The 13,722-nt window shown below is 31.4% G+C and overlaps 1 protein-coding gene across 3 annotated transcripts in view; it reads right to left on the reverse strand.

Annotated features, from left to right (window-relative positions):
- Positions 1 to 13,092, reverse strand: part of LOC111049497 (lysosomal alpha-mannosidase) — a 53,242-nt gene extending 40,150 nt beyond the window's left edge. Inside the window, exons 1-4 of one of the 3 annotated variants that reach the window (XM_039425953.1) lie at positions 12,812 to 13,092; positions 5,540 to 5,642; positions 1,278 to 1,359; positions 278 to 463 (exon numbers count right to left, since the gene is read on the reverse strand). In XM_039425953.1, coding sequence (XP_039281887.1) covers positions 278 to 463; positions 1,278 to 1,359; positions 5,540 to 5,642; positions 12,812 to 12,979 — 539 coding nt within the window. In that variant the 5' untranslated portion in view covers positions 12,980 to 13,092. Of the gene's footprint in view, positions 1 to 277; positions 464 to 1,277; positions 1,360 to 5,539; positions 5,643 to 12,391; positions 12,494 to 12,811 lie in introns of those variants that run through there. The other 2 variants (XM_039425954.1, XM_039425955.1) reach the window with 2 other exon arrangements.
- Between the last annotated feature and the right edge of the window lie 630 nt (positions 13,093 to 13,722).

Here is a 13,722-nt window from a genome sequence, read left to right on the forward strand (position 1 = left end):
AATATCACCACGGATACTATAGAAAACAGGATCTAGGTACCTTGAATATACCACCAATTAAGCAAACAAAAGTTTTTCTCACAACTCACTATAATAATTTAGGTACCTGAAATCCAACATGGAACTTCGAATTTGATAAAAATGTATTCATTTTTAAAATGTATTCAACCGTAAGTTGAAGACGGAAGCATATAGAGAATAATTTTAATAATGATTTGATAAAAATATTTATTTTTCAATTTCTCAGTATTTTCGTAACATATTAAGGATAAATTACCTAAAACCCCATGTGAAACTGTCAATAATCTGCTGATATGAGGGATTAGCCTCATCGTTCATGCTCCACCCCCCTCCCGCAAACTCCAACTGACCTCCATCAACCAAACGAATCACGTGATTTCTGATTTCATTGCTCTGCTCCTTCCACCATCGCCAGAAGAATGCTGACTCAACGTAAACAAACCTACAAAATAAATACCAGCTTTAATTATTCACGCATCATTCGAATTAGGCTATGGAAAGGTTTGAGAGAAAATCAAAACAGTCTCAATCCCAATTTTTCATAAGGTACTAGTCCAATTAAACCATTACAATCTAGAATAAGTAATCCAATTACAAGCCTGAATAGGAATTGCAATAATGAAAAAGATAGCAATTAAAACAACCTAAAATCCAATTTTTTTAATAAATTTGGAAAACATCGCCAATAATACCTACTATGTGTTTTTTTTTTTCACTCTTACCGAATATCAATCAACCCCATTATTTTCATACTTCTCATTATAATATGAATCTTGATCCATACCTGACATTCAAGCATAAACATAATAATATTAATAGGTACTGATGCGAATATTTTTTCCTTATATTTAATTAAATTCATCAGTACGGTACCGTTCAGGTTTCTTTTTTACATCATTATATTCCTATTCTAACTTTATTTATATTGATATGACATGCAATATTGATACTCAAACAATTCTACAATAATAAAGAGAGAATCAACAGCATAAACTGAAAAATCATTTTTTTCTCTCATAACTTCGTTTTTCCAATTTCATGAATCTTTATTGTTTATCTTATTTTTATTTTCCATTGACTTGATTTGTTACTTGAATTTTTATTGAGCAATATCAAACAACTCCACTACTACTAGGCCTACTACTACAATGAAGACCATTTTGGATGGTAGTCAGAACAGCGATTAATTTTGTTTTTATAATTTGCAATGTATGATTCAATAATGAATATTAATGTTGTTGATCAATCATTGTTACCTTCTCTCTTCATTTTTCATCAGCTCATCAACAACTGTCTCCAAAATATGTTGAACGGCGACATTCTGAATTCCAGAATTAGCTACAAGAAACAAATAAAACATATAATTTTTGTATAGTAGCTGACAAATAATTTTTGTATAGTAGCGCTCATCGAATTTCCATCTAGCTGTTCACCCTGTTGTCAATATTTGCAGTATCAGAAGTCTTCGGGGTGATTTACAGCATTTAATTGGGATTTTCGTTTGATCTATATATGAATGTCTGTTTGTGTGTTTGTTTGTTTGTTTCCTATAGACTTGAAAACTATTTGACAGAATGGCATGAAACTTTGGGAATATATTGTGTGAATATTGGGGATGGTTTCTGACCAGAAATTTTAAAAGGGGGGCTAATAATAATAATAATTTATCAATCCATTTTACAGACCTATGTTTTCGAAATTTTCGGCCGAGCGGCTACCGAAGAACGGAAAGATGATTATGATTAAAGATCATGTTGTGATAATAATATGATTCAGCATCTAAAGTTACACGCTGTAATAAACAGGTCACCCTTTGATAAAATTGTTTACTGGTATTAAAACGGTAGTTTGGAGTTGAAGTGTATAGTTGATTGGTACCAACTGTAGATAATATTATCTACAGCTGGTATGGTTCCTATTCCAGGAATGGTTCCATATGGTTCCTAAAGCTGCGTTTACACCAAAGTTATTGACAAACGTTTATTTCTCCATCCTCATAGATTCTATTAGAACATAACTTATCATATACATGATGCACATTTATGTGTTTGTCAAGTTCCGTTCAATCTGATAGAATCTATAAGGACGGAAAAATAAACATTTTGTTAATAACTTTGGTGTGAAGGCAGCTTTAGAAGACCACAAGACCTACACAAATAATTATCACTCCCCCATCATTGAGAAACTGGAAAATTTTGGGAAAAAATTATTCATCTCATGAAAGAGAGTTGTTCATATTGTATTAATTAATTACAGAAGAATGACAGAATAATTTACTTTTTTTACTTTGCTTGCCCTATTACCATAGGTAAGGAAAGTATTGCTTTCCGAAAAAAATTAAGGTACCCCAATTTCCAAATTTCTATATGTTTTAAGCTCCCCAGAGTCCAAAAAAGTTATTTTTGGGTATTGGTCTGTACCGTATGTGTGTGTGTGTGTTGTGTGTGTGTGTGTGTGTGTGTGTGTGTGTGTGTGTGTGTGTGTGTGTGTGTGTGTGTGTGTGTCTGTGTACACGATATCTCATCTCCCAATTAACGGAATGAATTGAAATTTGGAACGTGGTAAGGTCCTCACACTATAGGGATCCGACACGAACAATTTCCATCAAATTCAATATTCAAGATGGCGGCTAAAATGTTATCAAAAGCAGGGTTTTTCGCGATTTTCTCGAAAGCGGCTCCAACGATTTTGATCAAATTCATACCTAGAAAAGTCATTGATAAGCTCTATCAACTGCCACAAGTCCCATATTATCTGTAAAAATTTCAGGTGCTCCGCCCCATCTATGCAAAGTTTAATTTTAGATTCCCAATTATCAGGCTTCAGATACAATTGAAACAAAAAAGTGTATGTGGAAAAGATTAAGCATAAAAATCTCTACAATTAATGTTCAGTAACATTTTCACCTAAAATTTTAAATAAGCTCGAAATTTGAGAAAATGTTATTATTTTAATTGCAAACTGTTGGCAACTGTTGATTCTATTAAATCATCCACTATGAAGAGATAGCAGACTTCGTGTGTCTACAGCGCTATTGTCCTTTCACCAGCTGGCTTAGATCTTTGAATAGTACCGTAGACTTGAGATGCGCGTGAACACTTGCGTCAGTTGATCAATTTTCATAACGGCAAGAAAAGTTGTGAGAGTGTGCCACACCAGATTTTCAATTAAGCTTAGCTTATATTTATCCTAAAATGGAAGATGGAAAGAATATGCATCGTACATGGCATATTTCCTGGACCAAGCATCTATTGACAATCAACAACTATGAACACATTAGATTCATCTTTGAAACACTGATTTAACCTATCTATTGCTTTTTAATTCAATAAATGCTGCATGACTAAACACATAGGAAGTCCGTATTGAGATGTAAATGAAAATATTGATTGTCAGATAAATCCCATGATTCACCAAATAAGGTCAAGTGTGACATGAGATTTACTGACTTTTTGGCGGTACGAAGTTCGCCGGGCAAGCTAGTAATAAATAAAACATGTCATCATCCATTGTTATTGAATTAAAAATGATAAAATGCAAAGCTTCAAGCTTCATGCACTTATGATTGGCAATTGTGATTTTTTAGTGTAACATTGAACTGCTGTATTGTGAAAGTGCATTGCAAAAAAGGCCAAGGAGGTAACAAATAATACTTAGAATAATTACGGTACCGTATATGCTGTACCTAAACCTTATGAAAATGTTTCAATATTGATCTGAAAAATTCTGTATTGGATAATTCATTGTTTTATAATTTTCGATCATCTATTCAATAATTCGATTATTATGTTAATTGCTACTCATGACTGAATCTATAAAGGTTGATATTTAATCACTTTCTAAATACTTGAATTACGACAAAGCAGTCTTATTTTTATTATTTGAATAAAACTATTAGATTCTACTCACGTTTTTGGAGCGCTTTTGGACACTATAGCTTTCAATAATAAAATCAGATTGCTGTGTCGTAATGAAGCATTTGAAAGTGATCATTAAGAAGCAGTTTTCAATGGAAGGAGATATTGAAGAAATGATATTCATTTATAAAACAAATTGCTTCATTTTCAGAATGAGAATCAAGCTGGATTAAAACAGCACTGTACACTTTACAGAACTGTTTGATTCGAAATTTATGCAATATTTTTTTCAGATTTTGCAGGACAGTATTCACAATTTTTAGATTGAATGGTATTGTTATCCTAAAGGTATTATTTGGAGGAATTTATTCAATTATATTAAAGGTAATATTTCGAAGGTATAATTATTATTCTAGGTTGTTGGGATGAAGTTATAAGGTTGGATTTAACGTTAGACCACACGAAAATTAAGAGCAGCAATGAAACTATTATAGCAGATACTATTATTTCCCATACCTACACACTGCTGCATCCCACATTTTCGGGGTTCAGCTTTAGAATAAGGCTAAATTTCAACAATTATTTCAAATTTCGAACAGAAGAATGAAGAACTAGGGAAAAGAAGAGACTGCCAACAAGAAACAGAAAGAATTGCCTAGCTTTTAACTCATCCAGCTGATTAATTGAAGCTTCCTGTTTTCAAAGTAACCACTGAATTGTTCTTTTGTGAGTCTTTAATAATTTTTTGACCCTTAAGGTCAATGTCCTGTTGTCAGTGTACAGTGTGCTAATGCAAGGTTAATAGATCAATAAATATACATCCCATTGGATCAAGGTCAAGTCCATTGTACTAGGTACAAGAACCATTTAGGCCTTCATAATTGGTACCAGCACTTACTGTACTCATGTAAGAGGCCTAATTTTTTATTAAAAATCCAAAAATGATTTAACTTCAAGTGTGGTTGATCAATCTATTTGATAATGGTATTTAATCAAATGATCTAATTTTGATAACAGAAGTGATGATGATATGAGCCTTATAATGAGTAATAGGCCGTACAAGAATAATCCTTTAGGCCTAATGTAAAATCAATGAACTTATCATTTATTGTGAATTTGATATAATGTATGTTCACATTGAGATTTGCAGTTTTAGATTATCATATTATAAAAGGTACATGAAAATTAAGAATAGGTAGTGCAAGGTTTGGGATTTGGGATAAGCTTAGCCAGAAAAAGTGTTTATTTTCTCGTTTATTTCCAGAGTATTTTTAAATTATTTTCATGTCTAAATTCAGTGATAGACTCATATAAATTTATATAATTATAAAAATAATTATTATTATTCGATAACCCTACACTTCGAAATTATAGTTTTCAATGAAAACGCTCATGGTAAATAGATGCTATATTCTGTACAATTTTGCAAATTCATGCTCCATCCATTCCTTTCATGATCTGTCAGTAAGGAGAGAATGAAGACGGTAGGGTATGTAATAAATTTTCTAAAATAAGAGAATATATTTCTGTGAACTATTCCATATTAAGAAAGTATACCATTGCTTGTTTCAAAATATGAAAAATGAGTAGATGAATATTGAATAAATTAATATCAAATAAACTGGAATAAATGTTACATGGATATTGTAGATTTCACTCACTTCCAAGGTAATACTGGTCGAATGTTTTCAGCCATGAGATGTCGTCATGAGTGTGACAAATCACATGTACGTTCAGGAAGCCTTCTTTCGGTTTGGGACAATTCTGAAAAATTAATGATCAAAACTGTACCTAATTATTTTCCCCATTCATCTGAAAAGGCTATTAGAAAAATGCTAATTCTCAATACATACTTACGGTATGTTATTACACAGAATCCATAATCATGATTATGTCTTTGATCTGGTGATCTCTGATTTCATATGCTATCAATATGTTATTACGGTACTTTTCAATGAGAAAATTCTATAACCAATATTTATGCATAGTGTTTTTGCAGGCTACAGGAGTTGAGATTTACAAGTGGAAATTCTATGATGATATTAAATCAAATTATTAATCGATCAAATTATCTGAATTGATTGAATGGGAAGCATATTCATGTTATATCCAGTAGCGTCGATTGGCTGTTAGAAGTGGGGGGGGGGCAAGACTAGAGCACGAGGGGCTTTCCGGGGGCTCCCCCCCCCCCGGAAAATGTTTAATATTGAAGTGTAGAATGAAACATTTTCAGGCCTTTTTAACCCTCTAATTTATTGGAGTTTTGAGGCAAAAAACTATGGTTTGACACTAGAATTTTGAGGAAAAATAATGGATTTTTATGCCATTACAATGTTCTTGCACAAAAAAAGCATATCTGACCCTCTGAACATGATAATTTGAGCTTCAAGGTGCAGCCTTTGACCTTTTTAGACCAAGTACGTGATTACTTTTCCTTATAAATTATTTAGGTGTGTAAATTAATAGATAGAAAATAAGACTCGATTAGTTTAATACATTATCTAATATTATACATTACAAATAAAAGGAAAATAATAATAGCTGTAATCATGTACCGTAATATTGTGCAATCAAAATAATACTACCATATAATATAATGATAGTAATGTAATAATAATTTTGTTCAGAATCAAGATAGAATAATGATATTGTTGTTCAATTTCCTAGCATAAAAGCTTTACAATGTTAATACATTTATGTGAAAAAAATAATCACGTTCTATATTCATCATATCCATGATAATGGTCTTGAAATATTATATTCTGATGGAGTTTGATTGCTGGTCATTACTATGTAATAATAATATTGAGTATAACCACAATCTAATACTGTTCACCCTAAAGATCTGATCCTACATACAAATTCACCGTTCACAAAGAAAATGTCTTCAGAAGAATAAAGAAAAGCCTTCAGTGTGAAGTAAACCACTTCTGTACGCCTTATCTTCGAACTAAGATGCAGCTATAACAGTCTAGGAGAATATTGTTTAATATTTTTTAATTAGAATTGAATATTCTTTCATACATTGTATTGACGTCAAATGACAAAACAATTCTTAAAAGCGTTTGTTTATCACTCCTGTCGAAGTAATGTAAAGTAATTTGTATTTGATATATTGAAAAAATATCTGTACTTTCGTGTAGTCGACGTGATAATGGCAGTGGAGAAGGATATATAGAACAGCGTTGCCAATTCTCTGATGACCAGTGGCTTCTATAGATGATAGCTGATACCAGTATATCTGATGTAGTATTAACTGTTGATTCTAGTTTAAAATAATCAATCATATTTTCTTCGTCAAGAAAATATATTTTTCAATGTTTGAATAATAAATTTTCATAATTGGGGTTGAATATTTTGTAAATTAATTATATTTCTACTTTGTTGAAAAACGATCTGGCAACTTTGTAAAGGTAGGAAGGATACGGTAGCGTTATCTGCTTTGTCGAATGATAGACAAGGATAACAACACAAATGTTAATGAAATACTGCCATTATAACGTGGACCTCACTATGGGAAGATGATACAAAAATGATACAAGGAAGATAGACAAGGATAGCAACACCAATGTTAATTAAATACTGCCATTATAAAGTTGACTTTACTATATATAGTGACTCACCAGTTGCTATAGCCTACTTGACCAAACCTACAGCCCATATGAGTAATAGTAAAAATATTCTAGGTTGTAAAAAGTAAAGATTGGAATTGAACTAAGAATGTATCGTTTTTAACAATTTATTATCCACTATAAATAAAATAGAAATTAAAAAATTTACGGAAAATTGAAATGAAACTGAGAAAACTTAATTTTTTTCACCGAAAAGTGGGAGGGCAACCACCCCCCCCCCACACGACCCCCGAATCGCCGCCAGTGGCGTCTGTATCTATACAGAAATGAATTCTGACTGTTGAAGTTGAAACCCCACTTTATAGATTGCTACCAATTTATTCAATGCACATTTAAAAAGTTTTTATGAACTTTTACTTGAAGCACTGAGCTAAATCAATAAAGATTGAATTCATTGAATTATAAGATTGAGAATCGATTAAGTAGGTAGTCTCTATACGATTTTCTTTTAAATTTATTATGATATATATATATATATATATATATATATATCAATAATCAATAAAAAAAATCGTATAGAGACTACCTACTTAATCGATTCTCAATCTTATAATTCAATGAATTCAATCTTATTGATTTAGCTCAGTGCTTCAAGTAAAAGTTATATATATATATATATATATATATTATATATATATATATATATATATATTATATATATATATATATATATACAGAGTGATTCATAATTATGGTAAAATAATTTAATACGTGATAGTAGAGGTAAAAATAAGAAAAAAGTTCTTATAAACATATATCCATAAACGCTTCATTAGCGAGCTATACAGAGTGAAAGATTTCGCCCGGAATTCAGTTCCTCTGGTGAAATACACCGATGCTGAATTGTTTGGGGACTAGTTTTTGAAAAATTTATAATGGATTCATATGGAAAAATATCTGAAAAATTGAATAAAACTAGTCTGGAAACTGTAGTGTGAGTAGTTTTTGAGAAAAAAGTTGAAATATGCAAAAAATCTAGGTAGAAAAACACAGACTTCTACGTTTGATGCCCAATAACTTTCTTTAATGACCAGTAAACAAATATTTTTTCGGAATAAAGATTGTAGAGAATTTAATTCTGAAAAGGATGATGTAAGCTGTGTAGACTAAATTCAAATAAAAGTTGGATGAAATGTATTTTTATGGAGAGAACTAATAACTCATAAGTTGTAGCTGATTGCCAATAAAATATTCTGTTTTTATGAAAAGTTTTTCCTTTATATGAAAGTAGCATATCTAAATAACATTAAACTTATACCAACAGACTAGTAGATTATGCCATTAAGCCTGGGAGGAAGCTCGAACAGAAGTAGATGATCTCCTATGATTCCTGCCCAAATGTTTACTGAAAACTGATGTTGTGGAAGATTAGTATTGATGGCATGAGGATTCTCAGCTGCCCAAATATGTTAGTTGTAGACGTTAACGATAGCTGTTCTTGTAAAGTGTGTCTCGTCAGTAAATAAAACGGTTGTTAAAAAGTTTGGGTAAACAAGTTTCACTAAAAACCATCGGCAAATACCAGCACGGGGAATACAGTCTCGTGGCAATAGAGTATGAACTTTCTGGAGGTGGTATGGATGTAATTGTTGCTCTTTTAGTATCCTCCAAATAATAGATTGATTGACATTAAACTGCACTGACAATATTCTCTTGTGTTCTTCTCGGAATGTTCATAAATTTCATTTAGAACTTGTTCTTCTAATACAACAGTCTTAGTAGATCGGAGTCTGCCTGCATAAATATGCTCTTTGGATATCAAAGAATCTGCTTCAGACAGACGTTGATGAATAGTGGCAAAAAAACTTGAACTTGGACATACTCGATTAGGAAAGTTCTCTTGATACAAACGTCTTGCTTCAGTACCATTACAGTAGTATCCCATTCCATACATTAAATGCATGTCAGCTAATTCGGAGTATGAATAATGTATAAAATTACCTGCCATTTTTTAAAAAGTTAACACTTAACACAAAAGCGAAGTGAAATGTTTACAAATAACTGGTTGATAGATTAAACAAAAAACACAGTGCACAGCACAACTTACAGTTTGTTTTTTGTTCAACAGTGAGCTAAAATATTTCTGAAAATAATTTACAGCAGATAATTTCTTTTAAATATATTCTTATTTAAAACAAAATAAATCAGCTGTTTTAGAACAGCTGTTATTAAAATCCATGTTCTATTGGCAATCAGCTACAACCAATGAGTTATTATAGTTCTCTTCTCATAAAACAGCAAATTTTTGTGGTGTAATGTACTACATAAGAATACATTTTATCGAACTTTTATTTGAATTTAGTTCACACAGCTTACATCATTCTTTTCAGAATTAAATTCTCTACAATCTTTATTCCGAAAAAATATTTGTTTACTGGTCATTAAAGAAAGTTATTGGGCATCAAACGTAGAAGTCTGTGTTTTTCTACCAAGATTTTTGGCATATTTCAACTTTTTTCTCAAAAACTACTTACACTACAGCTTCCAGACTAGTTTTATTCAATTTTTCAGATATTTTTCCATATGAATCCATTATAAGTTTTTCAAAAACTAGTCCCCAAACAATTCAGCATCGGTGTATTTCACCAGAGGAACTGAATTCCGGGCGAAATCTTTCACTCTGTATAGCTCGCTAATGAAGCGTTTATGGATATATGTTTATAAGAACTTTTTTCTTATTTTTACCTCTACTATCACGTATTAAATTATTTTACCATAATTATGAATCACTCTGTATATATATATATATATATATATATATATATAATATATATATATATATATATATATATATATATATAAACAGGATACACACGACACGGATAGATTAAAAACACTTAAAAACTTACATTTAAACGAGAATTTTCGGTGGTTGGGCCCCCTTTGTTAATCAACCAGGAAGACTTCCTAAGTTTTTAAGTGTTTTAATCTATCCGTGTCGTGTGTATCCTGTTCGTATTTTTATTACAAAACTTTAAAGTGCTTTATATATATATATACTGTATATATATAAAAGCTCACAGACAGTACCATGAAGAGCCTTTTTTACACACCTAATAGATAACCATACTACATATAATAAAGAAAACTTGAAAGATGAAAAAAATTATGGAAAGAACAATAGAAGAGAATAAGATAAAAAGTAAATAAAAAACTAAGATAATAATGAAAATTGATAATTGGAATGAAGAAAACAAAACTAGTTTTGGCCAGAGATCATAACATTTCATTACTCAAAACAGCTACAAGATAAATTCATTTCACAATAAATGTTTCTTAAAGACATTAAATGTGTTCGAAAACGGATCTATATGTCCATTCAAAGTATGTATAATCTTATAAGAAACGTTTTTTAGTGATGAGTAGTTCTCACGAAAGGGATGTTGAACAATATATTTCTTCTAGGCCTAGCATAAGGTACACTGAAATTCAATAAATTTATGAATGATGGAATATGAACGTTATGATTTAAAATGTTAAACAATAGCAATAGAGCATTAATTTACAGATCTGCGTAATTCTAGGGAGTGCACTTTAAATATAGAGCCTAACCAACTAGTTGGGAAATTAAAGGGGCAAAAGCAATTATATTTTCCTATGTATAAATGTCTCAGAATCCTGTTTTGAATTTTTTTCAAATTCGTGGATGTCTGTCACATTATAAGGCCCCCAGACTTCTGCAGCATATTCAAGTTTACTGCGAACTAGTGCATTGAATATTCTTAAACTAATATCACAATAGTGAATGGTTTGGTATTGCGAAATATAAAAACAAATAATTCATTTGCTTTACCTAGAGTATAATTAATGTGGCTCTTGAAATCTAGTCTTGGGTCCATGATAACTCCAAGATCTCGGATGTTAATTACATACCTACTCAAGATTGTTACCTCCTAATGTATATAGGTGCTGAAAATTCATCTGCCTTGTATAGGCCTACACCATAAACTTAGTTTTTGATATATTCAACTTGAGTCTGTTCTGACAACACCAAAGGTTTACTCGATCAAGATCGTCCTGCAATCTGACACAATCATCAATGCTTCTTTATTGACCTATAAATGTTCACGTCATTTGCAAATATCAGGATTTCAGATTATTTAATACAATATATAGGCTATCTCAATTTCATTAGTCAATGAATAGTCTTCAGGCTATTGGATATGGTAAGGGAATAGACTACGGTACCTATATTGAAAGTTATAATAAAGAGAACAGTAGACTCTTATTCTTCATAATATAATTATTTTTGTGATAGAATAAGATATAATTACCGGTGGTGACAATAATAATAAAATTGTAACCGTAAACTTGAGCCTATGAATAAGGGATTCCACTTATACAAAAATATATAATATTATTGCTTCTAATAAAGTACCTATTTCAATAGGGCTACTTGAATTGTTCAATTATTATAGAAATAATTAATACCATTCTCAAACTTTTTTACATAAAATCTGGGTACGTTTAAAGTGTATGTTATTATTTACTAGCTATTACATACCGTAGTTGATGAAAAATTGACTGGAAACCATATTAAGTAAACACAAAACTAGAATAGTTCATATTTTCACAATAACATTAATCTGCAAGTCATCAACCTAGAGTTGAAACCCGATTAAAATATTTCTCAATTCATATTTAGAAAATATGAGCCAAATCTAGAAATAAAAAATTTGAATTTGAAATAGTACTTATGAAATAAACAACTGTTTGTCTAATCGGATACTGCATTTATTCTCCAATATAAATCTGATTGAATGATTAAAGTAAAGTAAATTCTTATGGATTTTTTTGGTAGGGAGTTGCTTGTAGGAAGGTCCCACTACCTGGTTTATAACTGGTTTAAGGCGTCAATGGGCCTCACGACTTACGACTTACACATTTGATTACTGTTGATGCAAATGGAATAGTTGAACAAAGTAAAAGAATAGGAGCAGCACTACCTACATAGGCTATAGATACCATAGTTAATTAAAAACGACTGGGAGTGACAAATATACAGAATATAGAATGTGTTGGAAAAGTATGGATTTGGAAAAATTAGTACGGTAATATTCTTTTCCCTGGGAAATAACTTATTGTAATAAGTATAACTAATCACTACCGGTGTTGGCGGTAATCGAATACAGGAACATTTTGGATGCTCTGAGATAAGCAGAATAATTTGGAAAATTAGTGCAAAAATACACGGATAATTACATGGTTATTAGAAGAGAATAAAAAACTGAAAGATAAGAAGAATAAATTAAAAAATAGCCGAAACCAATTTGAAATAAACAAATTTTGCAACCAACTCACCTTATAAGTATCCACCGGTATCACTATAGGCACAGTCCTCTCTCTGCTTACAATCAACGCGAACAACAGGAAAAACCCGATGACAAGAACTGTGGGAATTATCAGAAGTGCATACTGCACAAACTGTCTATTGAGTGAACGACCCAAAGGCACTGAATAAGTTGCCATAGCCGACCAGCAAATGAGTCGGTCCAAAAAGATCTCTTCAGATGCAGACACACAAGTAGATTGAAGTTCATCTCTCACATCAACACTCTACTGAGACTCACGCACGCGTACAGACTGCCAAGATTATTCACGACAATAGAATGAATGAGAGCAAGACTCATATACGACCCATATTATACACGTTGGTGCAATGAGGTTCACAATTGAACTGTCAGGATTAGTTGAATGCCAATCGTCAATGTTATTTCACAAGCAATACTGACACAATTCAAAGTGAGTATGCGGTTGTGAGATTCACCACCAACTGTCAGCCTTAGTTGAATGGGAAGTGTTGAAGCTATCTACAGGCAATGCTGACACTTTGAAGTGATTTGTTGATATAGTGAGATTTACCTAAAAACTGTCAGTATTGAATGTTGCATGGGAAGCATTGTTTGTAGTAGCCTTGTTACTTCTATTGGTAGAATATGATGTGGCGCACATGTGGCCAAAAATTAACATTCAATGAAACTTTAACATTCAAACAATTAACATTCATACTTGTTTGTTAAGTGAACAGATAACAAGCTCAATGCAAGAACGGATTGTGTAGATCAGTGCTTTTTTAGATGTTGAACTTTTTCAGAGACTGCAGAGTAGGTATTAAGGGGCATTTATGTAGACTAGGGGATTTCAGATTCAAATTGTTCTAAAATAATTCTCGAACAGTACCAGCATGATAATTTTTTAATATTATAATTTTC

This window comes from Nilaparvata lugens, chromosome 4, assembly GCF_014356525.2.
Source record: "Nilaparvata lugens isolate BPH chromosome 4, ASM1435652v1, whole genome shotgun sequence".
Taxonomy (NCBI): domain Eukaryota; kingdom Metazoa; phylum Arthropoda; class Insecta; order Hemiptera; family Delphacidae; genus Nilaparvata; species Nilaparvata lugens.